Below are 27,912 nucleotides of genomic sequence, written 5' to 3' on the forward strand. Positions count from 1 at the left end.
AACCCGAGCTTGCTGTATGGCTACTATACTAGCATACATCTTAAAGCACATTTGTTACATCTCTATATTACATCAGACGACTCTGAATGGATTTGCTTATATTTCCATTTATATAAAAATGCCAGAGTGTACGCAAAAAGCGCACATTGCTAGCAGTAAATTGTTTGTCACATTGAGGTACTGAAAATACAGTACCCATTTTATGTCTCTACAGTTCCTATTAATTTCCAGTGAGTCTCTATCTGTCTAACTGTATCTGCTTTGGCCCTATGTTCTGTGAGGCTGTCTGAGTCGCGCATGCGCGGTAGCCTACTTTACTAAGCGTTCGCGTCTCCGCTCAACAGAAATATTATGTCCGTTTGCCGACGCTGTTCCTTGTATCTTCTTTTCGCGGAGCCTGAATGGCGCTGGTGACAGTCCAGCGTTCGCCGACTGCCAGCACCTCCTCCAGCCCATCGGTGTCGGTAAGTGAGTGAATAACGGAGAAGGAGACATTATAGTTACACTTTATCACACTACTCCCTGTCACACTAGCCCCTGGTTCGCTCTCTGCGCATGCTCTTACACGGCTGCACTCTTTACTAACGGAAAATGAATTTAGCTTATTTAGGAAAATTAATTAACTTTCCACCGAATTGAAATTTCCTGAGAAGCTGACTTCAATCTCATTTACAATCTCGGCATTTAAGGTGGAACGGAATATTTGAATATGACGCTACCTTTAGGGTGTTGCTCATGCTCCTTTTAAGGTGGAACGGAAATGTTCAATAAGATGTTCAGTTTAGCCTCGTTCATTAGAAAGCAACTGCTGCACAGTTTAAGGTGGAACGGAATTTTCCATTCAACAATTATCTAGCTAACTTTATTCTTGTTCTTTGCTGTAACTTAGTTAAGCTAACTAGCTAACAGTATCAGCGTCTGTCATTTGTAAGGAAACAAATGACTACTTCATGTGGAGTCACTCTGGAGTTCTATCTTGATCCTCCAGAGTTAACATTATTCATCAGTTTTGATTCTACATACAACTCTCTACAGTCTCAGTTAGCCTGCTGGTCATTGTCCTGTTATTCTGCTTGTCAGCACCTATGTATCTGTTTGAGATTCATATAAACGTTGGCTTTAAGGCGTGTATGTGTATATTCCCAGATGTGAAACCACACATCATCTAGTTTAGAAATTGATTAATTTCTGTTTCACTCTCCTGAAAGCTAATGTTAGCTGGGAAAAGTTTGTTAGTGCCAAAGCAGCCACACGCAATTCTCAGAGGTTGTAAACTGTGATAAGGCAGGCAATGGGTTTCCCAAAGGAAGGCAGCCTATTTCCTTTTCCTGCAGAACTCAGTCACTGAGATGTAAACATTAATTCCAAGTGTGAAATAGTGCACCGTATTTCCAATATTTATAATTGGCATCATAAGCAGGGCCTGCAGTGTCTACTACCCAAATACAGCAATTGCACTAACCCAAAGGATCAGTGTACTGACAAACCAAAAAAAAAGAAAAATAATAAATGAATTATAATATGCCCTTCTTTATATTTATCATAATATTTAAGATTTTATCTTAAGATCATTTCCCACAATGGTATAACCAGATAGAAAAAGGCCTAAAACCACCCTACCTAAGAATGTGACTTTGTTTAGCAGTAAGTTCATTAGATTGCTGAGTGGCTAGCTTCAGCAAACAAGTTTTAAAACGTGTAAAACTACTTTAAAAATATTTCAGTCATCAGACATGGTATTTGTTGCCATTTTGTATAATATGTTCCTATGAGGCAATTAACACTGTAGCTAACCCATAGACTGGCCAACAGTTTACACTGCTTTTTTACTGTGAAATGAGACAAGCTTTATGAACTTTCTGTTATGCAGTTATTTTAGATTATTTACTTATGTTTATTCATTTTGAAATTGGTATAAGAATGCAAGGCATGCATCATTATTCTGCCTGCACCTCTGTGAATGACTTTAGTAGTCAGTGCATGAAAAGTAGGTTATTATGGTAGCCTATAGTCCACCTGTCAGGATGTGTCATGTATAACAATAACGAGCCCTTGGTCTAACCTCTCAAGACAGAGCAGTCACCATGACACGGTTGCTGTAATGATGACACCAAGACTGGGGTCTACTTTACTTGGTGAATGTATCAGTGGTACAGCAGGGGTTCTCAAAGGCTGCAGAATTTTGTCTTCTCCTCATATATCACATCACATTCAGCTGATTATTTGATTAAGAAGTGTTCAGGTGTGTTAGAGTGTGTAAAACAAAAATGTGTTGGGTCCTTAATCCTTTTCATCACATTCAGTGTCAAAAAATTATACTCTGGACCCTTAGACAAATGTCTAGGTTAGACCATCAGTGAAATCTATAACAAAGAGCTCCAGCCTAAAAGAAATCAGGTTAAGTGAGAGAAATGGGCTGAATTTGCCCTATGGATGTGATGCTACCAGCTGCCCGTCATCTGACCTCAGTGAGACATCCATGTGAGTCATCTTGTGAGAACCCTCAAGCTTTTCAGAGAGAAAACTCACTGTGAAACTCTGCATTTCTGTATTGCTTCAACATGTAAAAAAAAATAGCCAGGGTTGCATGCAGTGAAAGTTATTAACACCTTACTGGTTTGCTTATTCTAGGGCTTCTTGCTTAGTTTTTGTGCTGACTTGTACATTTAGCAAACTATATTAATCATTTTCTGAAATAGAATTTTCTGCAGGAAAAGCAAGGGCTTGTTTGTTCTTTATCCTTCAGCATAGACCTTAGTGTTTACCAATGACCAACTCTTATTTTAAACAGACCAAACCCTTTTGTGATAATTATCATAAAGTTGTCTTAGACACCAGGCAGCATACATGTAACAGCTTAAAATGAATTTTATATATTTAGTATTTTAAGTTGTAGACACATTAAATATTTGGTTGTTACTGACTTTGCTGTAAACAGATGTTTCTAGAATGTCACATTTCTCATCGAACTATTCTGACATTACCTCAACATTTTGTTTTTTAATTGTATAAAGACATTTTTTTTTCTTTTCTTTTTGTTGCCATTCTGCCATAACATATAACTAATTGCAGTGTTTTATCCATACTGTGCACCATCAGCGCTGGGGCAATTACATTTTTGCTATTCTTTTTTCTTTCTTTGTGTTTGTGTGTCCCTGTAGAGGACTGTCTGATTAGGTCATATTAACCTAGTTTGGTGTCACATTGTGGCCCTCTGTGACACAGTGAGGATTGACAGCTGATCCCTGAGAGAAAGCACTAGGAGTCAGAGATTATTGGAGCAGGCAGTGCGGATTAAAGCCAGTCTGGGTCTTGGCAGGGCTACAGCCTGAAACCACTTTGTTCTGCACACTTCTGCCATGGTGTAGCCCATGTTGTTTACATGTTTTTTTTTTTTTTTCCCCTGTATCCACAGGAGGCAGGGAGTGGTGAAGATGACCGTCATTCTCAGACCAGGAGGTAGGGCTGGCTTTTTCATTCTCTTATTTTTTTCCAGTTCTATTCTTGAACAAGGCTAATTAACACTGACAAGATACCGTACTAAGTCTATGTTGCTACATATTGAAGTATGCCTTTTAGTATGTTGAAACAGTACAGTGAATTTTTGAACTGATCAGTGTGCTCTTGATATAGTTTTAACCAAAATGGCACATATTTGTTCAATTATAAGCATGTTTTATTACCCCCAAACACTTACAGAATATTCTGGATTATCTATAACCATTCAGGTGTTTTTGGGACCCAGTTAACAACAGAGAATCTTTAGAGTCTTTTACAGGATGTGCTATATTTCAAAGATCAATATTGAATTAATGACTATCAGTTGATATTGTGCAGCTTTTATTCTATAACAAGTGCTACAAGAGTTTCATTATGTTTTAACATTGTTAGTTTTGGACATGTGTAAACTAATCAGACCTAAGAAAATATGTAGTTTTTTATTTTTTTTATTCTGAAACAATAATTTAAGGAAAATGCATTAGAGCCATTGATATAGCCAAAATTTATTTTAAACTTCTTACGTGTGGAAATTTCCCAGTTACACTGCAATACTCATTTTAACCACCATGAGGGGTCTTCTGATCATTGCATGACTAAAAGCTCAGACTGTACAGTGTGTTCTGGCATTGTACTGCTGATTATTAGATGCTTGGGTATTACGAATTAAAATTTAATTAAAATAGGGTAACAGAAAATCCAGCTCAGTCACCAAAATCAACAAAACATCCAGCATTTGTAGCATTGTTAGCACTGTAAAGTCTGAGACAGTAGCTCATCTGATGCTGCACAGTTTTTGCTGTTCATCCCCTGTCATGTTACAGAATTCTGTGCTTTAGTCATATGTACAAAGTGTGCTTACATAATTTGCTGTTTATTGTTACTTTCAAAGAAAGCAAGAAATGCCCATGAAAAGCCCATGAAGTCCCTCCCAAATCATTTGCTTTTGCCATTATGAGCAGCACAATCAATGCAAAAACCTGGGAAACATTAACTAGACATTTTCTTGGTTTACAGACACCAGTTAGTCATAACATTATGACCTCTACAGTCACTGTCCATTTCCGCCGCTCCATTCACCATACTGGACTACTTCTAGTTCTACAATTACAGTCCATCTATAGCTTTGCATACTTTTTCTTGCCCTCTTTCACCCTGTTCTTTAACAGTCAGGACTCCCACTGGGCCAACACAAAGCAGACGTGATCTGGCTGGTGGAATATTGTCAGTGCTGCAGTGGCACTGATGTGATAGTGTGTGCGTGTTGCATTCGTGTGAATGAATTAGAGTAACATTTTGTCCACTCTATTAAACACCTACCTAGTGCACCTTTTCAATGTAATATCAGAGAAAGTAGCTCATCTGTTGTTGCACAGTGTGTGATGGTCTTCCTCTGGTCTTTCATCAGTGGACACAGGAAGCTGTGGCTGGATATTTTTGATTGGTGGAATATTCTCTGTCAAGCAGTTACACTGAGGTGTTTAAACTGCAGCACAATTGCGATTGGGCCTCTCATACCAATTCAACAAACACTGCAGCGCTGAGTATATTCCACCACCACGTCATACCTGCTCTCTGGTGGTCTTGTAGGGCTCCTGACAGAAGTACAGTGTAAAAGGTGGCAAACAGAGTATGCAGTGCAACAGATGGACTACAGCCTGTAATTGTAGAACTACAACGTGCTGTGTAAGTCCAAAGATCAATGGTGCTGAAAGAATGGACAATTAATTATTGCTTGTTCTCATGTAGTAATATATAATGTTCATCTTTTTATTTGGCTTCTTTAACTAGAACTGCAGTTGCAAAATACTCTGCAGAGTGTTTTGTTTTTTCTCTTGCTCTTTTATTTATGTGTTTATTTGTCTTGGAATGTGCAACTAATGCAAAGTTGACAAAAGCAATATGTCTTCAAATTAAATAAAATTTGAGCATAGTGTATTAGTTAAGTTTACAAGTTTATGTAAGTTCATTTCAGAGAGAGAAAGAAACCATTGTTGGATCACTGACTGTTATAAGTATGTGACCTTATAGTCCAGGTAGTGAAATTATTTGCATTATTATCAGCCATTTGATGTCAGTGAGCTGTTTGTGTTTACAAAACCGCAGTACGTCAATGCAGATGTCAAACTTAGCCCCTCTCGAAAAGTGATTCTGTAAAATCTTGTTTTGAGGACTACATCTCGCACACAAATCTAACAGGGAAGATATGTTAATAAAATATTTAAATGTATCTAAAATCTGGATGTAGATTCAATGAATAGATTGTTTAACTGAATATGGGCATGATTAACTGAACTCCTTTAAAGAAAGGTTTAGTCAATATTGATAAAGTTTTCTTTTCAAAAATAGTCATCATAAAGGCACATGCCAGCATTTTAAAAGCTAATACTTTTCTTCTGCATCTATAGCTTAAGATTGACTACCACAGACAAACATTTCCCTGTATAATTAATAAAGATCAGAACAACCTCTGACTCACAACACATAATAGTGCCAGGGTGTGGGAACAGTCCTTTAGCAATTGTTATAAATGCATTGGGAATAAACAGGTTTTTGGCTATATATCTAAGTACAGATACAAAAAGTTTTGAATTTATTTATTCCTAGTGTATATACATAGTGAATCTTGAGTACATGTTTTTATTCATTCATTCGTTCATTGTCTGTAACCGCTTATCCAGTTCAGGATCACGGTGGGACCAGAGCCTACACAGAATCACTGGGCTCAAAACAGGATCACACCCAGGGCAATGTTGTTATTCTTGAATTCAAATTTAGTTCAAAAATGTATTTAAAAATGTATAGAAATTTGAAAAACTAATATAGGTGCAAGATATATTTTACAAATACTTTAAAGTCAATAACTTGTACTGAATGGCTTGTTATGGCTGTAAATTGAATAAACGATTGAAGGGATCTGACTGGCACAGTACTGTATCATAAGAGTGCTGAGTGTCTAGTGGATATTTGAATTTTCTTATGCAACTACTCTGTCCAGAGTGCCAAGAGGTGGGACAGCCCAAGAAGGGGCTTACATGACATCAGGTTTTGATTCTGCAGTATCCAACACAAAATGTAAACTCTCTTAGCCGTTTGTACAGTGCACCCCACAGCTATGGCTCATAACTGCAGCTGCACATATGGCCTCAATTATATGGAGCATTAGGTAACTCTGACATGGGAATGATATCATTTCCTAGCGATTCTATCCTATGAACTGTCTTTGTATTATCATCTGTCTCAATGCTTTTGGCGACTACCCCCCCCCCCCCACCAACATGTAATAACCTGACCCATGGCAGATTATGTAGCAAGTAGCCAAAATTAAAGTGGAATCAAACTGAGTATCATACCCATGAACACACACATTTGAAGGCATGCAGATTGTGGCTGCATGTAAATGTATCAGTAAATACTTACATTAAAAACAGATTTGTTTCACCAATTTGTAATATTTTCACCTTTGAAACCATATTTTACAAAATTTAACCTGTACAGTGATTTGTTATTCTTTTTCAGTCCTCAGACCCCAAAGTCATCAACATAGGTTTCTGCTCTATAAGTGGCATCCTCTCTTGAATAAAATATTGTATGTAATAAATAAGCTATGAACTAAAACAATGCCCTACTTACTGGGGCTTTCAAAAGCTTAGTTGTGCTGTGGGTGCCCTTAACATCTGAATGCAACTGAGTCATGCATGTGTTTTGTACTTTGTAGGTCATAGCATATAATGCTTGGAACAACAGATTGTAAAAAGAGAGAAAGGGTGGGGATTAATGTGGATATGGAACCAAATAGTTTGCACACTTGTTTATGATCATTCCTTAAAAATGATCAATAAAAAATGAACAGTAGAAAATCTGTTTGTGCAAAAGAGCTTAGAGATTCAGTCTTCATTAAGTTGGCAGTGTTTGGCAACAATTTTCACTTTGCCTTTTTGTCCATACAAGAGGAAATCATGATATATTCATGAGGATATTCAGTTATTGCAGTGCCTACCATTAATTTGCTTTGTTCTCTGGCATTCGTCTGTTTGCTAATATTAGGCTTAAGACTAGAGAGGGAGCATGAAGCAGTGAGAGTAAAAAAAAAAGGAAGAGGTGAAAGTTTAGGCTTAAAAAATCGGATCAGCATTATGGATAAACAGAGATGAAATCCATTGACATCTTCCCTACATTTACTGTTTGTAGTTGAGCAGGTTCTTCAGGATTTGTGTGCACGTGTGAGAAAGCACGCGTCCTAAACTTCCTGTTACAGTAGGACCTATGGTCAGTGATACAGACTGAATCTTGCCTAGATCTGTAATTTAACCCAGATGTCACACCTGAGAAGTTCTATCCTCATGCTGCCAAACCCTAACAAATCATACAATTCTATGACCATTAACTCAAGAACTTAAAACTGGGACAAAAGACCCATTGACATAGTAAGGACTGCAATCACATACTTGTAACTTTCTTAAGTTACAAACCATTTCTCTCAAATTAACAGAAACTAGAAATTATGAACTTTAAAGACTATCACTGCTTCATTCATCTGATTTGTCACTGTTTTTCTGTGTATGGCTGTGAAAAGTATGCTCACATTTCCTGTTCCGAGTATAGGAAACAGCTGGCCCCTCAGAGCAGGATGATTGTGTATTAGGGGCTAACATTTGGGTGATGTCCAAAATTTAAGAAAGAACTTATGACCTTTTCATGGACCTTCCATGCCAAAGTTAAACCATTGCACAAGAAGGATGTGTGATCCTGTAAACATGACATGACAACAGCAACATCTCAAATTACAAGACAAGTGGATGAGACGGGTCTTAATGGGACATGTCTAATATAAACATGAGCAGTCTTACACAACCCAAAGTTTGTCCATATGTTCCAGATAGAGCTATATGTTTGAACGTGGCTGATGTTGCCGATGAAGTGTGGCGGACTGGTGAGAAATAGATTGTTTTGAGTTGTAATGTAAGGAACAGAGTGACTTTTACTTGTGATTTAATCGATCACATAGGCTCTTCTCAGCATATCCACTACAGTGCACCAACATCACATGCCCTCATCCATCAGTCTTGCTGTTTGCTGTTTTATTGTGCTTTTTTTTTGGTACGCTGTGCTTGAATAGCATTAGTCTGTGTTGCAACATGAGTCCATGATGTCCTCCAACCCAATTTCAAAATTAGGAAATTGAACAGCAACTACCTTTAACCAGCTGTACACAACCCAAGTAATTCCTAGAAGTCTTTGTTGATCCGCAGTTGAAATAACATGGTATAAAGTCTCTTCCAATCTTGACTGATGCCTATCGGAGCCAGACAGCACAGCTGATGATGATGATGATTCAGTGAGATGAAACACGAGATGGTAATTACATTTCTCAAGCCATCAGGGAAAGCATTCAATTAAGATCTTTTTGTTAATTAATGACAGCCAGATCATTATGGGTTCTCACATTTAGATATTATTAGGCATGATTACAGTTACCGGGTTTATAATTGACTGTAAGGAAAGTTCTGCCTGATGAAAGTAATATAACGTTATTAACAAGGGTCAAGTATAACCACAAAACTTTGAGGCCTGAAATTACGTCACAATGTTGTCTACCTCAGAAGCAGCTCAGTCAGAGAAGACAGGAATCCAGTGCGGTCAGTTTTCTGTCTTGCCTGAGGATGTGCTTCAGTTTAAACAAAGACGTTTAATCTGCGGAAGAACTACGTAAGCTGAGAGTGACGTGTTTGTCATAGATACCTTAAACAGAGAGTTTCTGTGGTGACACTAATTGTAGTGCTGGTTTTTGGTGTTCTGCTGTGTCTGATCCACTCCATATAAGCCACTATCACATCAGAGTCACTGCAGTGCTGAGATTGATCCACCACACTGCTCTGAGGGTGTCCTGATTGTTGAAGGATTGTGGCTAATGGAAAGGGCTAATTATGTATGTAAATGTAGAATTACAACATGTAGACTATACAAGCAAGGTCATTTTAATGTTATGGCTGATGTGTGTGTGGTGTAGGCTTATTTGTCCTGTATAGTGTTTGATAAGGATTTTCAAATTAGATTCCCTTACTATAATCAGATCATGCTTGAAGGAAAACTTGAAATGAATGTCTTGTTCCTTACTGAGAAGTCTGGTCTCCAGGGCCCAACGAGGAGTCTGCTAGTAACACATCTCTAAAAGGACTTAGAAGACTATTAAAAACAGCGTTGCTTGAAGTTGTTGATGCTAATTTTAGTTTTTCCTGCTTGTGTTCTATTTACCTCTTAAAGCTATTCATAGCACTTGCGCAACAACAGTGTGAACTAAAGTGCACTTGGAGCTCATCTTGAGTGTTGTTTGTGTGTGACTTAATATTATATATTATATATATATTTATGTTGTGTGAGTTAGGTGCAATTATGAACAGCTAAGCAGCTAGTGTTTTTTGGGATATATGTAAGTCAGATGTCAAAATGTCCCACTGGAGTTGGACAGTATCACATTTTATTATGGTATAATAATGCTGCCAAGCATTACTGCACCAAACACTGTGTAGTTGTCCTATGAAAGCTGGCAGAGCAGGGTTTAATTCCCTGGCAAGTGGTTGGTGTGAGGGTTTCATTGACTCGTAAATAGCATAGTGAACAGAGTAGGATAAAATTGCCCATCCGTTTTTTTGTTTGTTTGTTTGTTTTAAACCATATTGTTGACCACATTGTTTAATATTGCAACACTTGGTATTAGTCAAACCACCCAACTGTGTTGCAAATATATATTTTTTTACATTTTAAAACATGCCATGCCCCACCTGTCTTTCACTTCTTCCTTACAGTTCTGCCACTGAACAACAATATGGTCAAAATAGCCATTAGGTATAAGATAAAATTTTCAGTTTTTAGAACATTTTATAGACATAGACAGCAACCAAAAATAATTTATTTTTTAGAAGTGGAAATATTTGGGTTCTATAACTGGCAGCATCTTTGTTTAATTGTATTTTTTGTACTTTTGCCCTTGTTTTTTTAGTAGCTTTCAATATATTTTTTTTCTTCAGATCTGAAGTATCAGCACATCTGGATTTTTCTCCTATCTGTCAAACACAATATTTATGTACATTTTACCTTATGATGGCAGTTTTGGTGGTCTACCTGGTCTTACATGGTTAAAAGTCTCTGCTTGCTCTTTATGCAGTGGCTAAACACTACTTGTTGATGTTCATGGTCTTTCTGTAACATGTATAATTTGGACTGTTTATTATATATGCATGTTTAGCAAAAGTACTGCTACCCAATAATATACTTAGGAAAGGAGCAAAATTCTGATTTATCTTCCTATTTCCTACTGCTTGGAGATACAGACAAACTCAGCCAGGACTGTAATTTGCATATGTTTGGTACAAATATTTGATTAGGTTTTGGTATTTTTTTTTTTTATATAGAAGTTATTCTTATATATGTATATATATATTTAACTATGTCTTTATTTTATGTTGTAAGTAACGTGAGCTGGGTCAGTGCATTTACACCACACCACTCCTACATCAAAAGGGCCCTAAATAATTATGCATGACTTGTGCTAAATAGCCATTTGCCTCTAACTTTCTGGCTGTGTTCAGACGGCAAAGCAATCCACCTTTGAGAATGCTTGCAATTAAAGAAGGAGCATATTTTATGCATGGTAGTTTTCAGCTCAAGCTTCAATTTTTTTATTCATGCATTTGTTCTCTGTACTGGTGAGAATCTATTTTCAATCAGCCACATGCCCGCCATTCACATGTAGTTACATATATTGTGTTTTTTTTAGTTTAAAAGACTAAAAATGAGAAGCATCGAGCTGATGTTTTTTCTGTCAGTTAAAAAAAAAAAAAGCTTTTCAACATGTTTTAGGTATTCATTCATTCATTGTCTAACCACTTATCCAGTTCAGGGTTGTGGTGGGTCCGGAGCCTACACAGAATCACTGGGTGCAAGGCAGGAACACACCCTGGAGGGGGTGCCAATCCTTCACAGGGCGACACACCCACATTCACTCACACCTATGGACACTTTAGAGTCGCCAATCCACCTACCAATGTGGGTTTTTGGACCTTGGGAGAAAACTAGAGCACACCGCTTATATTGATTGTGGATTCAGGCTACTCATCTGCGGATTTGAGTGTAAAGTATCCAGCATCAGGCATAAACATCCAAATGGATTGCATCACTGTAGTGTGTCAGAGAAAGTGTAGTTTCTGGGGAGCCCTGCTGGTGGTGTGTGTAGTCCCTGCGAGCTCCTGTGAGCCCCGCCTGGAGCACATGGCCGAGTCTTCAGTCCGCCCACAGCACACAGAGTTCCCCAGCGCCTAAAGCTCACGGGAGACTAGACGCCGGGGCACAAACACAGCACTGAAACAAGACTGAGCTTCTGCTGTGCCCGGGAGAGCGTTTTGCTGCTGTTTTACTAGGAGGACGTCGTGTGTTTTGTTTGTTATCTGACTTTTTAAGTAGAAGACAACTGGAGATTTATTATCCCGGGATTATTTCAGTCGGACGCGGACAGCTCGCTTCATCCTCGTTTCACTGAGTTTAGTGGAGGACAAGTAGTGATATATGTTTGAGCCTTATTAGCACTTCATTTCATTTCAGTTCGTTTTTTCACTGTCCGTCGTGCACCATGATGTTCGTGGGAGAGAGCTGCTGAGTTCTCCGGTTCTCAGTCATGACTCTGGCTCGACTGGCCGCTTGTGAGAGCCCCGAGCCCGGGCAGACCTGCTCCTGCTGCGGGGCGAAACTCGCCTCAGCGCCGCTACGCTATGACACACCATCGCTGTGAGTCCACTATTCACCTCTTAATCTAGACGAGGCAGAAAAGGTCTTCTTATAGTTTTCTCTGTTTCATCTTGAATGGTGAAGAAAGTACACATGGCACAGTAGCTGGATGAAGCTCAAGTTCCATTCCACCTTAAATGAGTATTCTGACTTAAGGTGGAAGGGTCAGTTAAAAAGGCTAGCGAGAATTTATTTCGCATTGAGATAATGGTTATCATACCAGTGAAACACACATTTCTCACCGACCTATTCTCTATAAGATACAGTAAACAAACTAAGAGCTATTGTTATAGATTGTGGCTAAGAAGTGTTTTAGAGGGCTGATATATACCAGTGAAGAAGCCAGTTTCAGCATAATTTTTTCCTGTCTAGTATTTCACTAAACTGGGTCTCTCCGTTTAGGCTGATCTTGACGTTGAAGGCCTTAACTCTTTCTTGTCCAGCAAGAAACGCAGAAGGAATGTTTTATTTATTATTAGTTATAACTCTGGCTGAAGTGTCTTGTTTCATGAAATGCTCTACTGTCTACAATATGAACATAGAATGCCATCTTTATAGTTTTCTGAGGTTTGTGATTGAATTGGAACAAAATGTTCTGGCACTGGTACCAGTCATCCCCTTTAGCCAAAGCTGTGGAAAGCTTGAATACTACAACAAGGTTTCAGTTTTAAAAGGAAGAACAAGCCAAACAGTTTGAGCAAAAATGGAGAAACGTTTTACAATTTTCATCTTTCACATGCAGTAAAGGGTGGTACAGAAGTTTTCACTTACTGTAAAAGTAATGAAGAAACTCAGTCTTCCTTATTTCTGAACAGTTCCTACCTGTTAAAAATTTCTCAAACACTTGACGCAACAGGACGTGAGGCTCTTCCTTTGTTTTGGGAAGTGTATGTGTTATTCGCAGGAGCTGGCGGGTGTTTCACAATGCAGGATGTCACAGGTTAGCCATGTAACATGCTTAAAGTTAGCCCATTCCAATAGGAAAATACCTAAAAGATATTAATATTTCATATCTCTCCGATTTGAGATTTGGGTTTAAGATGTCTGGCTTAGAAACCCTACTTTAAGAAATCTTCTCCTGGTCTAATGAGTCTGACAGATACTCTGAACTTTACTTTTTTCTTCTCCTATGTTCAGATATTGGGAAATCACTTGGTGTCTGTTCATCTACTAGCTGATTTGTAGCATCACAAATCACTGTAGTTCATGTACCTCTATCTTAAAAGTTTGAAGGAAATGTTTACAGATTTGTCACATTTTCTGAATAATTAAAGGCCTATGTTGTGAGGAAAAATGGTGTTTAGACTGATGCTTCATTCTATATAAACTGAAGTTGTCTGAACTGTGGTGTTAATGCCTAAATGCCTCAAACTCCTCACAGAAAGTTCTTAGACTTGTGTCAAATGGCTACAAATATGCTCATGAATGCCTGAAATAGTTTTTCTGTAGCAGTGAGGTAAATCTTTGGCCTAAAATATCTATATTTTTCATTGTTATATAGCAATATATTTGTAATGAAATGCACTTATAATATTTGGTCTAGTTTCAGAGAAACTATTTTTTATTTTTTATTTTTTTTTATTTGACTTTCAGATAGCAAAGTTAATGTCTGATTAATGGTCTTAGTTGCTGCATGCAGTGAAATAAGCAATGCCCAATATGCTTATTTTTAAATTTTATCATGTCTGGTACAGTTGTGATTGTGTTGGTGACAAACCACAGCCAACCACAGATTTTGCATGTTTCACAACACGCTGACGCAGGTGCGCCAGAATGACCGTGCTTAGTGTGAAAAGAAAAAAAGTCAGATGTCTTCAGGTTATGTTTGAAAAATATGTTGGGTTAGTTGGTGTACTTCATGGATCACTGGAGGCATTAGGTGAAAGTCAAGCATAAGGGAAAGTCCTGTGACTAAATTTAACTCTAAGGAAGCTTTCTTCCTGCTCTGGATTCATCCATGGTGCTGTTACTACATTGACAGCACAAACCATAAAAGAGAATTTAGTGTGTTTTTTTGCAATTTGGACTTTACTGAAATTGTTGCAGTCTTGGCAACAGATACAATCATTATATTTAATAGACGAACAGCAGAATGTACACACATGGACATTGACAATAGTCTATAAACTTTAATATGTTTGGAGTACTGGACCTAGATTATTTTTTTTTTGTAATAGATTTTCTCCTGATTTAAATATTTTGGATTACTTTGCTTCAAAATTAGGGGAGTTGGATTGTGTTTGTAGTAAACAAGATGTTCAAGAAGAAAGTTATTCTCTTGTTTAAACTGTTGTTTGTTTTGAGTCAGTTAAATACAAATACTCAAACTAGCACGTGTGTGCTGTAGTCTGCACCAGCTGTGAGAGGTTTGTTTTCTAGGGAACTTTGCCCTGAGTCTGGTTGCTTTCTGAGAGATGTCAGGCCATAACAACACATACTGATAAGGAGAGGTGATAAAACTAGCTTATATTTTGTTTACTTAAAATGATTTTTGGCAGGTACTGTATTGATATAAAAATGGTGTGTGTGTGTGTCAGCTGGACTTTAATGTTTAACTGGTAATTGCAGTAGGTTTCCAGGCAAGGAAGTGCTATGTTGAAACCTGAAATTTAAAAGTATCCTCCCGTTCTTCTTGTGTTTGTGTGTGAGAAAAAATCTACTTGTATTGTTTTGGGGTTATTTATTTAGTAAATAAATTAAGCCGTCTCTTGTACTAATTATTCCTTTTTTGGGGGGGGTTGTGAGACTAATTTGTTTCCACAATCCTGCTCTCTAGTTCCTCCACTATACAAGTAAGTTCCTCCAACTCTGTATAGTGTGATGTGCCTTTTAAAGGACAGAGGTGTAGACCAGTGTTCATTCAAACTCTGGCTTCAACCAGTTCCCAGTGGTCTCAGATCCATCTTTTGGCTTGAGCTATGCTCATGTATCTTATGATAACAAAGTTATGTTTATGTAATCTGTATGCTGATTCACTGGTATTGATTTTGTATATTTGAATTGCTTTTATTTAATAATTTAAATATATTAAAATACACACTCATTGTATGACCAAAAGAAAAATATATATTTTACTTACGTGATTAATGCTTTCACAGGCAATATTTTCAATGGTGTTCTTTTTAGCTTTTTTCTCTAAAGCTAGATTTAACTATCCACTATATATTTAATAGTGATTGCTAGTATCTTTATAATCTTATTTTATTTTGCTACTGATGTATTTTCTCCATTCAAATGGTTACTCTGTTTCCTAAAGACTCACAACCACAGTGATTTTAAACTCCTACATTGCAGTAGTCACTATATGCTTGTGCATGTTAAACACACAGGTAATCCATATCTTAGAAGGTGTTAGAATGCACTCCCCCTGCCCCTCTCTCTACCCCACCCTGGCTCTTAAGGCCTTTTGTTAGTTTGAGGCCTGGACCTATATTTATCTCCTCTCTAGTGGGAGTGTGACTAATAAGGGCAGGGACAGGTGGGGGTCAGGCATCTCTCCACCCACTGCAAGTGTGCAAGTGAAGTGCTTTGGCCCCTTACATAGTGATGACTGTGTCCGTGCCCTAACATGTACTGGGATGCCAAACGATGCTGCCAGCCAACCCCCCATTGGTTCCTCCTATTTGCACTCATCCGACTAAGCCCCATGTGGACGAGTACAGGCAGGCTGGCTATTTCCTTCTGTCTGACCCATCAGGTCCATTTTTTTTTCTTTCTTTTAAACAGCCCTAGCCAGGATAGTATGGGCATGTGTTTGTGTCTGACCTTACAAAGTCTGCCTGAGTGAAATGTCAGTGGGTGGAATTGCCCGTGTGTATCCTCCATGCCCCCTGCACTGTCTAGTTCATTACTTGTGGAACCCACTGACCCTTCTGAAGGTAATACACTGGGTCACATTCCTCACTATTTACAGGAAAATGTTTTCCTGCATCTGTGGTGTAGAGGGTTCTTACATGGTCTGAAGGCATTTTTTGATGATTGAGATGTACTGAGTATTACAAATGTATAGCCTAAAATTTGGTGTTAATTTAAAGGAGTAGTTCAATAAAAACTTCTCGATGTTTGATATTTGCATCAGTAGATTTCTAACTAGTAGTTTCAAACATGTACCAAACTGTGGTGCAGCAGGTAGTGTCACTTTCACACAGCTCAGCAGTCCTGGTGACATGGGTCCAAACTCAGCCTTTTATCACTCTGAGTTTGGTGTGTTCACAGTGTGTCTGCATGGATTTCCTTGAGGTGCTCTGGTTTGCTTTCCCACTCCAATAAAACACATGCTCGTAGGCGGCTTGACTATTCAAAAGTGTCCTTAGGTGGTGGTGAGAGTGTAAAACTTTGTGATCGACTGGTGCCCTGTCCAGGGTATGTGCTTACCTTTTGCCCAATGATTCCTGGTAGGTTCTGGACACTCAGATGACCCTGAATAGGATAAAGTAGGCACAGATGATGAATGACTTCAGAACAACTTAGTGTATCATGTTACAGGGGTTGAAATATGCGGGGTTAGAAGTTTCTTAAAGACTCGCATCGTTTGGTGGGGACCCTTAAAATCGCTCTTAGGCTGTGGTTTTACACACTATTCAATACCAACCTAGATTTGCTGGCATAAATATACATGGTTTAAATTTGGATTTTAAAACAATCAAATGTGGACTCCCAAATATTCTCTGGAAAGAGGTTCTTAATTTAGAATTATGTACGAAAATGATCTTCCACCAGCTGAGCTTCATGTGATTCAAGATGTAAGCCTGCCTCAGTTGTGCAAAGTGGTTAGACTGCCTTTGTCTGCAAAAATGGGTTAATGCAGTTTCCTGAGCTATTGCTCTAAAGACTGCAAGCTTTGCACTGACTTACATGTGCTACAGACTATCTTTAGTACCTTGAGGTTTCAAACCCAGGGATATGTACAGTTGTAAGTGATGATCAGAGGTGTTATACAGTAGAGACCAAACTTGTAGAAGTCTATCAATAGCCTGTGTTCGTTCACTGTGCCATTTTGACTATAATTAGCTGTGTAAATATATCTACAAGCCTGTAGCCTAGATCTTGGTGCTGAACTTTGTGCGTGCATCCATGTGTGTGTGCATGGGCTTGATTGTTTCACTATTTTCTTATTAAATAGTTTCTCCTCTTCATCATCAGTTTGCCACTTTCCCTCTCGTTTATCTCTCATATTTTACAAAAGTACTTGGCAAATCATTTCTTAGGTCAGGCATCCTCAAAGTCAGATGTTGTAGAACCATCAAAGTGAGAGAGTGGGTTAGAAGGACATTCAAGCAAGAAATGAGCTAAAAGTTGAGGGTGGGAGGTGGGGTGAGGAGGAAACAGCTGGGTCAAGGGTGAATGGGTTATGGGAAATGAGCTCAGTGTTTTTGTTTTTCTTTTTTTCTTTTTTTTTTTTTTTCTCTCGGGCCATGGCTCCATTCTCTGCCTTGTGCAAAAGTCTGTATAAAGAAAAATGTTTCTTACATGGGCTCCTGAGAGAAGCCAAGCTGACGGAGGGCCGGCTGTTTCCTCCTTTTTTAATCACAGTCCCCTTTGAAGTTGCTGCAAGGCTTTTGCAGCATGAGGAACTGCTGTTAAGTCAGTAACCCACTGTCCATGCCTCAGAGTCACTGGTGTTTCTCACAGTACTCCGCTGATGATGAAGTTGGGGCTGTAATGATAACTATTGTGGTCCTGTTTACGTTGCCTTGCTCTGTCATTGAGTGCTGATTAAAAGCCAAAATCACACGTAGGGTGTCTGTAAACTGTCCCCTGTCTCTTTCCTTTCCTCAGTCTGCCTTGTGCATCACAAGTAAGGGTAAATGAAATGATAAAATGATATTGAACCTGACTCTTCTGAAATAGGCTACTAGAATCAGTAATAAATCAGTGCAGTGTCCTATTTTTTTGCACAATTATTTATTTTAAGAAAATTCCAAAAGAGACAACAATTTAATTTGTCATTTTTAACAGTACAAAATCATTGTTTATTTTATTTTTTAGCCCTTAAATAATTTTTTGTAATATTGAATGGTTGAGTTAACTGATAGTGCGAATATTAACATGTTAAAGTGAAGCCACTTTTTATTTCTATATCACTAGCCTTAGGCTGTCAATTAAAGATCTTTATATGGAGGTCTGATGTGAAGTATGTCCCTATTGTGAGAATTTCGTCTCACTGAGGGTCCAGCTGTAGGACCTTCTCCCACAGAAACAGAGCCAAACACCTGCGTATGAAGTGTGTGTGTTTAATTGCAGTTTAGTTTAGGGTTTTGTTTTTTTGTGTGTGTGTGTGAGAGAGAGAGAGAGAAAGAAAATAAATTGCTACTGCAAGACTGAAAAGACATCAGAAACATTTTAATGCCACTGCCATATTGTTCATTTTTAGTGATATTCCTGTGTCTATCTCTTTCAGTATCAGTGAGAACTTCCTCACTGTCAAGGGCGCTGCTGTCTTTTTACCACGTGGAAATGGTTCTTCTCCCTCAACAGCACCCCGCATTACACAGTGGCGGAATAAACACACAGGTATGTCACACAGAGACAAAGATGTTTATTGGCCCAGCTTATTTTAGTTTTTGCTTCTTAAAATCATTTGCTTAAGGTAGTGAAGGGAAGGCTGAGAAAATAAGATGGGGCTTGGATTGGATGATTTGATGTGATTTAATATGATGAAGCCAGGGCTTACACAAGTCAATCTGGGGCCATGTACATGATTTAAGCATAAATGATCCATTAATAAGGTCACACTTATGCTTATAGTAAATGCAGAAGTGCAGTGCAGACATTTGCAGTCGCCTCAGTGCTTACTGGGCAGAACTCCACTGTCAGCAGAGCAGCGAGGGTGGTGGAATGTGCCCTGGTCATGAGGCTAGAGGCTAATGCATGGGGTAGGCTATTTAGGAGAACTGTTCTAAAGCTTGACCTTAAGGGTGAAGGACGCTGTTTATTTCAGTGAGTGAAGCATGTCTGTGTTTTTATGGAGATTAAGAGGGTTTCTTGTAAAGCATTTATGCATTTTGATGTTTGCTGGTTTTAGGCAATACTTCTGAAAAAAACTTTCTAGACAGAAAATTTTTAGATGTTCTGTAACATGACATGCAAATGCCTGAATAGTGTAAAACAGAGATGAAGTACATGTTTTACATGTGCAAAGAAATAAAACAGCTCAGTATGGTGCTGTAAATACTTGCAAAAATTATATAATATCTGATTTTGATATAAATCACAGTGTAACAAATAAGTCTCTTGATTTCTATCCAGGTGACCTCCAGCAACACTTGCAGACCATGTTCACTCTACTGCGGCCAGAGGACTCCATCCGCCTGGTAAATACAATCTCTCAGCTGTTCTGAAAACAGAGGTGTGCTGACTCTGCTTATGTTACTTTAAACTGTGGTTATGCTCTTTTTTCCCCTCAGGCTGTCAGGTTAGAGAGTGCCTACCCTCATTGTACACGGTACATGGTAGTGGTGTCCACCAATGGCAGGCAAGACACTGAAGAGAGTGTGGTTCTTGGCATGGACTTCACCAGCTCAGACCGGTCAGACCCTTGCTCACAGTCACTTTTTAAACAAACCTTTATTTTCCTGTATTAGCTTGTTGTCATTCTGTGGATTTATGTTGTTCTACCTCCTATAGTCTCTGCACAGTTGGACTGGTCTTACCCCTGTGGAGTGACACTATGATTCACTTGGATGGAGATGGGTAAGGTAGCGCTCACACTCCCACATTTGTTTTTATGTCAGAAATGATAGTTTCCATCAGCAGTAATCGAATGTCTCTGTGTCTGAACAGTGGCTTCAGTGTGTCCACTGCCAACAGAGTCCATGTCTTCAAACCCGTGTCTGTCCAGGCCATGTGGTGAGTAAAACATCGACTTCACTCTTTAACTTCCTCTGACCTTTCTGTTTTTTTATTGGAATTCTCTCTCTCTCTGAGCAATGCAGTCCATTTTCCCCCATCTCATTAATGGTCTTTCCATTCTTTGTTCAATCTCACTTCTCTTTCCCTGTTTGTTTTAGGTCAGCTCTGCAGTCCTTACACAAAGCATGTGAAGTAGCCCGGTGTAATAATTACTACCCAGGCAGCCTGTTTCTGACGTGGGTCAGCTACTACCAGAGCCGCATGTGTTCTGAGCAGCACTGCGTCAATGAGTGGAACGCCATGCAGGACGTGCAGTCACACCGCGCAGACTCTCCTGTGCTATTTACTGATGTGTAAGTGCACACATCCATTCAAATACACAACTGAAGAGTCATGACTATGGGTAACTGTACATCAGACTATTCTCACACACATTCAAGGGTTTTTGTGGCATTTCATGTGATGTTTCCAAGTCAGACACACAGATGGTAAACCTAGATGAAAGTCTCATGACTAGTGTCTTAAAATGCAACTTTCTATATATGCACTGCTGCTTGTGCCCTATTTACAAGGTTTAGTTTTTTGTTTTTTTTTTATATTCCACCGACCTAGCAGTGCTTTGAGGACATGGCCCAGAAATGTATTTATGTCAATATCATGAGAGAGGTGATTTCCCCCCGTTGGAGGCATTCCCACGTGAATATGTTTTTATCTTTTAACTCAGCCATTGCTTTTTATAGCTCCACTTGGAGACAGCTTGATTTACAGTTGGAAAAAGCATGGAGACAGATAGATATACAGACACAAGGACAGATGGAAGGAAACAGGTGTTCAGAAAAGAAAGGAGCCAAAGAAGTATGCGGTTAAGAAGCCGTAATCAGTCTAGACAGTTGGTTTTGATAAAGAGATGCAATAGATGACCTTGATTTAAGGGAATGAGGGCAGAAGGTGTTAATTTTCCTTGAGATATTTGACCTCATAAGTTCTGCTGAGGCTACTTTGCCAGTATTAAGGTGTTTAAAGCTCAAACTCCTGTGGGGCGGGTGGGGAAGTCAAACAGAACCCATGTTTATCTTTGAAGCGCAAACAACAATGCACAAAGTGAGATTGAATTTGGATCCTGTTTGGCTTCCTGCCAAAGGTGAAATGTTATTCTTTGTTATGGTATTGTCTCTATTCTTTTACACGCATACTGTCATTTTAATAGTTCTGCTTGTTTGCTTTCCACAACCAGCACTCACTTATGAAATTCAGTGAAAATGTAACTCTACACCACTTCCCAGTAAGGCTAAATTAGTGCTAGTGGCCAGGTGCTTTGTAAGGTGCCTGATCAAGTGTTCGCACACAAACAAACACAGGAACACGTGTTAGTCAAGTGGACTTTACCCAGAGTTGCATAAACATGATTGCATGCACTTGCTGACTTTTTCTGGGGGGAGCTAAAATATATTTATTTTATTTCTGTTTATTTATTAAGTAATTTATGCATTTATTATTAAATTATTATACTTTTTATATAAAAAGTGCGCCATTGTTTTGTATGTGTATTAATGTCACAATCCTGAACCATAGATCCATGTTAAAGATTCTCTGATTCAGAGTGACAAAGTTGTAGTTGCCTGATATCAGGATTGTATTTCTAGTCTGTCTTTAAAATGATAAGCTTATAAGAGTAGGGAAAACACTATTTAAAGTACTATTTAAAGAATTACGTTTGTTTTGCTGTTTATGATTTTTAAGGACAAATATTATTAGAGTTTCATATGGTGGCTATATGCTTGCTTTTATTTGTTTAATAAAGCATGTGTTCATGTCCTTTGTTGTGTAAGCAGGCCAACAGAGAGAGAGCGGACAGAACGACTGATCAAGACTCGTCTGAGGGAGATTATGATGCAGAAAGACTTGGAGAACGTCACCTCTAAAGAGGTACATGCACAATACTTGTGATCACAGATTGTCTGGGGCTGCATGTTTAAACATACTTTTGAACTCTCGTCTACTGTACTACAGTTACAGATTAGATTGTGTACAGAGCAGACTATGGAGTGGGTAAGCATATCTGCTTTGTTTCTTTCAGATCCGCACAGAACTGGAGATGCAGATGGTGTGTAACCTGCGGGAGTTCAAAGAGTTTATTGACAATGAGATGATAGTGATCCTGGGACAGATGGACAGCCCCACAGAAATTTTTGATCACGTCTTCCTGGTGAGGGCCTTCATTTCTCTGTTCAGATCTTTAAATCATAAATAGTACAATGTAAATGAGAACATACTGAAATGTCTCTCATTAATAAAACAGGGTTCAGAATGGAATGCATCCAATCTGGAAGAGCTCCAGAGCAGTGGGTAAGTGCTATTGTTTTGGGCAGCTGGTTCAAATCAATACATCCGGTCTGCTTTGGTGAATTCATTGTTAATTTTATCCCTTACTTCTCCATGCTCAACAGAGTTCGCTACATCCTAAATGTGACTCGGGAAATTGATAATTTCTTCCCTGGTCTTTTTGAGTACCACAACATTCGTGTGTATGACGAGGAGGCCACCAACCTCCTTGAGTACTGGAACGATACCTGGAAGTTCATCTCAAAGGCCAAGTACGAGTTTGGATATTTATGACGCTTAAACAGCTCTTTGTTAATTTATTGAATTGAGTGTAAATGTGTTCTGTGTTTGTTGTAGAAAAGCTGGGGTGAAGTGTCTGGTGCACTGTAAGATGGGTGTAAGCCGCTCAGCCTCTACTGTGATAGCCTATGCAATGAAAGAGTATGGATGGGACCTGGACCGAGCATTTGAGCATGTTAAAGAGAGACGTTCAGTCACCAAGCCCAACCCATCCTTTATGAAGCAGCTAGAGGAGTATCAGGGCATCCTGCTGGCCAGGTACAGACAGAAACAGAGACATACATTTGCATACAAACAGACATTTAAGTCCAAATGTATTAATACCTATCCCAAGCGTGATTTTTTTTTTTTTATAGTGCATATTTTACAAATATGTCACCAAAAGATATGACAAGTCCTTGTGTTTGTGAGGGCAATGGTAAATTAGTGGTTTCTCATTATGAACTCATTATGAATTTTTACTAAAATGGCCATGGTCACATTTATTTATACCCTTTCTCAGGAATAAGTGCAAAGCCTTTATTTGCAATTACAGCAGTCATATGATTCTTATTGTTAACTAGCTTTCTGCATCTCTCCATTGTGTATTTTGGACCACTCCTTTTTTGCAATGATCTTCAGGTTTTAAGAATTGGAAGGCTTCCTTTCCATAACGCCAGTCTTTTGTACTGTCCACAAAATCCTTGATTGGCTTCAGGTCAGGGATCCAAAAGGTTGATACTCTTTTCTGTTAACTAGTTATTAACCACTTTGGCTGTATGATTTGGATTTTATTGGCTTGTTGGAAGTCCCAGGTGCTGTTTAAGTACAAGTCTATAAGCAACTGGAAGCAAAATGGAAGTTTTTAGACATGAGGATGAAACACAAAGCTCTCCCCCTGGTCAGTCATGATGGTGGTAAATACAATGATTTGGGTTTTTGTTTGGTTGGTTACTTATTAATTCAGACAGTGGGCCAGAAAGCCTTCTCAAAGTAATTGCCATCACACCAACTAAAAGATGAATACCAATGCTTAATTTAAGCCAGGTTCGACCAGAACAAGATCAGGCATCTCTCATATTTGCATCACATTCCTTCCCGAACTTATTCATGTGGACCTGGCACCTCTGTTGTTTTTATCAAAATTTTATGAACATTCTGGTTTGGCAAAGCCAAATATGAATCCCATGGATAATCTGTGAAGGGAACTAAACATCAGAGGGATGGCAAGGAAGCCTTCCAAACTTCCAGTCTAGTATTTTCTGAAATATTTTTCTCACACACACCTGTGATTTATTCACCACAAAGCACACCAATACTGACCTAAATAATGAAACATGATCCACTTCATTTTGCTTTCAAATAAACATTGAAGGCTGAAACTGGACTTTTCCACTGTGCGTTTGCTTAAGGATTTTCTTGCCACAAAATGATGGTGTTGACTACTGCGTGTTACGTATTAATTATGTAGGAGTGGGGAAGGAGTACTTGCTTGACTACATTCCTTTTCTTCATATCTCTTCGTCATGTTCTGATGTCATGTTTTAAATTTCCATTCACACAAGTTTTCCTTTTCTCTTTCTTTATTGGCAGAAAAAGGTCATGAACAAATGTTTTCCCAGTTTATTCTATTTATAATAGAAACTTATACTTAGGAAACTGCATTTATACTTACACCGCGACCCTGAAATGGAGAAGCGGAGACGAAAATGATGATGATTTATACTTAGTAAACTGAATGCATGGATCACCACGTTTGCCTCAAAGTGCGTCAGTGTCTTACACTGAATGACAAACTGTCATTTATGGGAATGGGCCACACTACCTAAAATTCCAACCCTGAAACCTGAATGATTTTTTTTCACATACAAAATTTTTCCATTTAAAACAGATGTAACAAAAGCACTTATATTTAATCCTACAAAAGCAGACTCAGAGAGACCTATAAACTGGGTGCCAAGCTAATGTTTGTATTGTATAACAGTATGTAATACAGTGTCATACTACAAGTTGACTTGCCAATAACTTCAGGTGAATTAAGGCATGTGGATTTTATTTATTAACCCTCAGTTTTCATTCTTCACTCTTTCATCTCCAGCAAACAGAGGCACAACAAGCTGTGGCGGTCTCATTCTGATGGCGACCTGTCTGAGCAGCAAGAATCACTGTGCAAAAGTCCACGCACTCTGGGCCGCTGTTACCCTCACAATCACCACAATTTCAAAAGCAGCAGCCCTCCATCCATCCAGAACATGCTTGGGATGGCTGTGCTACAGACCCTCAATGGCCAAAGTCCCAGTGAGAACCACCCATGTTCCAACTCCTCTGGCATCTCCAATGGTCAGTCCACTGTGAAAAACCAAGCTGAGCAGAAAAACGAGGACCCTTTGCTTCCTCCTCGGCCACGGCCACGGGCAGCCACTGTTGTTCCTGAACAAAACATGGTAGAAAGCTGCAATCTCAAAGTAGCAGTGACGGTCCCTGTCGCTAGCCCTCACCCTCCTCCTCTTCTCCATGTCCTCACTCCTTCTGCCTCCACTTCTCTTCACACCCCGGAGCCAAAAATGGACTCTGTTAAGCCGTCCTTGGATTTGACTGATCAGAATGACTCTTGTCAAACGTCTCATTCCTCCGGGACGTTAAGCTTGGCACTTTGTCTGGATACTGTGAGCACTGTTAGTGAAGCAGAAGGCAATTTAGCATCACCAGAGACGCCTATGACCGACAGCCCCTCAATGGCTGCTCTAGCACTTGGACTTCCTTCTAAAAGTGACTCAGAAAACCCCAGTACTGTAGCTGAGCAAGTTCAGAGGAAAAATAGTTCAGTGGACCCTGCCTGCTCACACCTTAGCACTGATAGCATCGACTTCTTCAGTGCCAGAGAAAAGTTCCTGGGACTGTCTCAGGACAGCCAAACCCACCAGAGTTCTGACGCAACACCTTTGCGCATGGTTCACTCCCAATGTTCCAGTCTTTACTTAGAGGAGCCCACCACAGTTTCAACAGTGGAGGTAAGAGTGCCGTTACGCTCAGCACTGAATAGATTTCCTAAATTGTCACTGTAGAGGATGTTAAGTTTCAGCTGCAAGTGAAATTAATGAAATACTGCTACCTGCTGGAAAATATGGGAATTACAGCACTAGCAGCAACCACAAAGAGAATGGAGTACAATTCTAAAAATAGTTTTACACTAAAGCTGATATCGTTGCAATTTGCCTTCATCACAACAGCTGCATCACAGAGGCAACTATATAAAGAGAAACAGAAGCAATAGTAAGTCTTTTACTGAATGTAAAAGGCCAATGGTCAGTATCAGAAGTCAAGGGAATCCATTGTAATATCATTAAAAATATACTTTTTTTTTTTTGGACAACATTTTAATAACTGTACTGATATTTACTTTTCTGAGATGGTCTTTCTTCATCCTTCAAACTTACTAATTTTAGCAGCAGTATTCTAATCCTCACTTCTTTTATTTTCTCTTTTTGTAGTGCTCCACCTGTTCAGAGAGTGTTGACGACGCTGTATCTTTGCCAACTGCATCACCCTACCATAACCATGACAATGGAGTGTCCGTGCGGCACATGGTGACTTCACTGGAGTCCACCTCACATGCACGCAGCCCTCAGCATCACCCCTCACTCCAGGAGCAGGAGGCGGAGCAAGAGGAGAGATCATCACTCCCTCCCTCCCCCTCCACACCCCACTGCGAGCGACCTGCCGGATCTGTGCGACGAGCCACAGAACAGCTGGAGCTGAAGCTAAGACAGGAGCAGGAGAGCATCCATTTCCACTCCCCTCTGCACTCCCTCAGCCCAAGCAGTCCTGATCTACAGTACTTTTCTGTAAACACTGATTCCATTCAGGACACAAAAGTACAGGGAGACGATGTCCGGCCACTGGAAGATGAGGATTCGGGCATAATCCCTGATCCAAGTAGTTCTCTCTCCACTTACCAATCGGCGGTCACTCTGAACCCCAGCTTGGAGCCCAGCTCTGCCTCCTCCTCCGTACTGTGTCTAGAAGGCGTCACTGAGCTGGAGAGTGATGTAGATGACCCACTTAGGCCAAATGGACGTCTGGCCCGGAGCAGCCAGGACCTGCAGAGAATTCAGGAGACACTCAGGGAGCTGCAGGCCTTTCTGCATGAGGCTGGAGGCCTGGCCAACCATGATGATGCCAAGCCTCGGTTCCAAAGCACCCAGAGCAAGGTAGAAGCAGAGCCGCGAGCAGAGCCTAAAGCTCCAGCTGTGTGGCAGAGGGCCATGGAGATTGAAGCAAGGCTCAGACAGGCAGGGCTAACGCCACCCTCGCTCATGAAGCGCTCTGCCTCTTTAGCCAAACTGGACCAGCTGGAGCTGTCCATGCATGATCTGAATGACTGGGACTTCCACCCTACTACCCAAGGCTCTGAGCCTCCCTCGTCCTCCCCCTCGTCTGATTCTCAGTCTCACTCACTTGTCCACTGTCCTGACGATACACATAAGAAGCAACGTTTTCTACCTCAAAGCCCTTCCAGCCCCCTCACTACTGCTCATTCTCTGGAGGCTAACAGGACTGAAGACTCCACTAAATCCTCATTTCCACACTTTATTCATCGACAAGTGGGTGGGGATGAGCCTAGCATTGCTCCACCCACAGTTTCTGTCCATACACGACAGCAACAGCAGCATGCTAAAACGTTCCCCACACGGCGTTTGCGCAAGGCAGCTGACAAGAAAAAGACAGTAACTGTGTTGTACAATACCATGTGACCCATGTTGAACTGATGTGTGCCAATGAGGCTGACTGTGGCCTGTTAATGTTAGGATTAAAGTGGCCCATACCTAAGCTAAAACTGTGAGTCTGTGCTACTGTATTTGTGTGTGTGTATGTGTGTGAGAGAAAGTATGAGTGTATGACACTGCCCCTCCCCCACTTTCAGCAACTTTCAAATATCAATCTGTGGCGAGTGGGGGTGCTGTTTCTCAAGACATGCACTTTACTTATGTTTTTCTCATTTTTAATATTGTTTATGATCTTTTTTAAGTTTGTTTTTATGTTTAAAGCATATTTTTTGCACTGATTTGGAAGGTAGCCTGTCTGTATGTGTGTATGTATAAGTGTGTGCTGGCCTGGATTTTGCTGGGGAACCAGTGACTTGATATGTATTTTTTTTATCTTGTGGCTATTAAATAAATA

At 39.6% G+C, this 27,912-nt stretch overlaps 1 protein-coding gene across 2 annotated transcripts; it reads left to right on the plus strand.

Annotated features, from left to right (window-relative positions):
* The first annotated feature begins 313 nt into the window (after positions 1-313).
* On the plus strand, positions 314-27,912 carry ssh2a (slingshot protein phosphatase 2a). Of its 2 annotated transcripts, XM_066665124.1 has the most exons (15): positions 314-464; positions 3,416-3,459; positions 18,680-18,792; positions 19,528-19,592; positions 19,686-19,807; positions 19,906-19,971; positions 20,062-20,127; positions 20,289-20,483; positions 21,963-22,056; positions 22,208-22,336; positions 22,430-22,476; positions 22,578-22,724; positions 22,810-23,010; positions 24,830-25,742; positions 26,223-27,912. In XM_066665124.1, the coding sequence occupies exons 1-15, from the start codon at positions 402-404 to the stop codon at positions 27,483-27,485; spliced, it is 3,528 nt and encodes a 1,175-aa protein (XP_066521221.1). In that variant the 5' UTR covers positions 314-401; the 3' UTR covers positions 27,486-27,912. The 2 variants fall into 2 exon arrangements, with proteins under 2 accessions (XP_066521221.1, XP_066521212.1); XM_066665115.1 differs by lacking the exons at positions 314-464; positions 3,416-3,459 and adding an exon at positions 11,740-12,279.

Source organism: Hoplias malabaricus, chromosome 1, assembly GCF_029633855.1.
Source record: "Hoplias malabaricus isolate fHopMal1 chromosome 1, fHopMal1.hap1, whole genome shotgun sequence".
Classification (NCBI taxonomy): domain Eukaryota; kingdom Metazoa; phylum Chordata; class Actinopteri; order Characiformes; family Erythrinidae; genus Hoplias; species Hoplias malabaricus.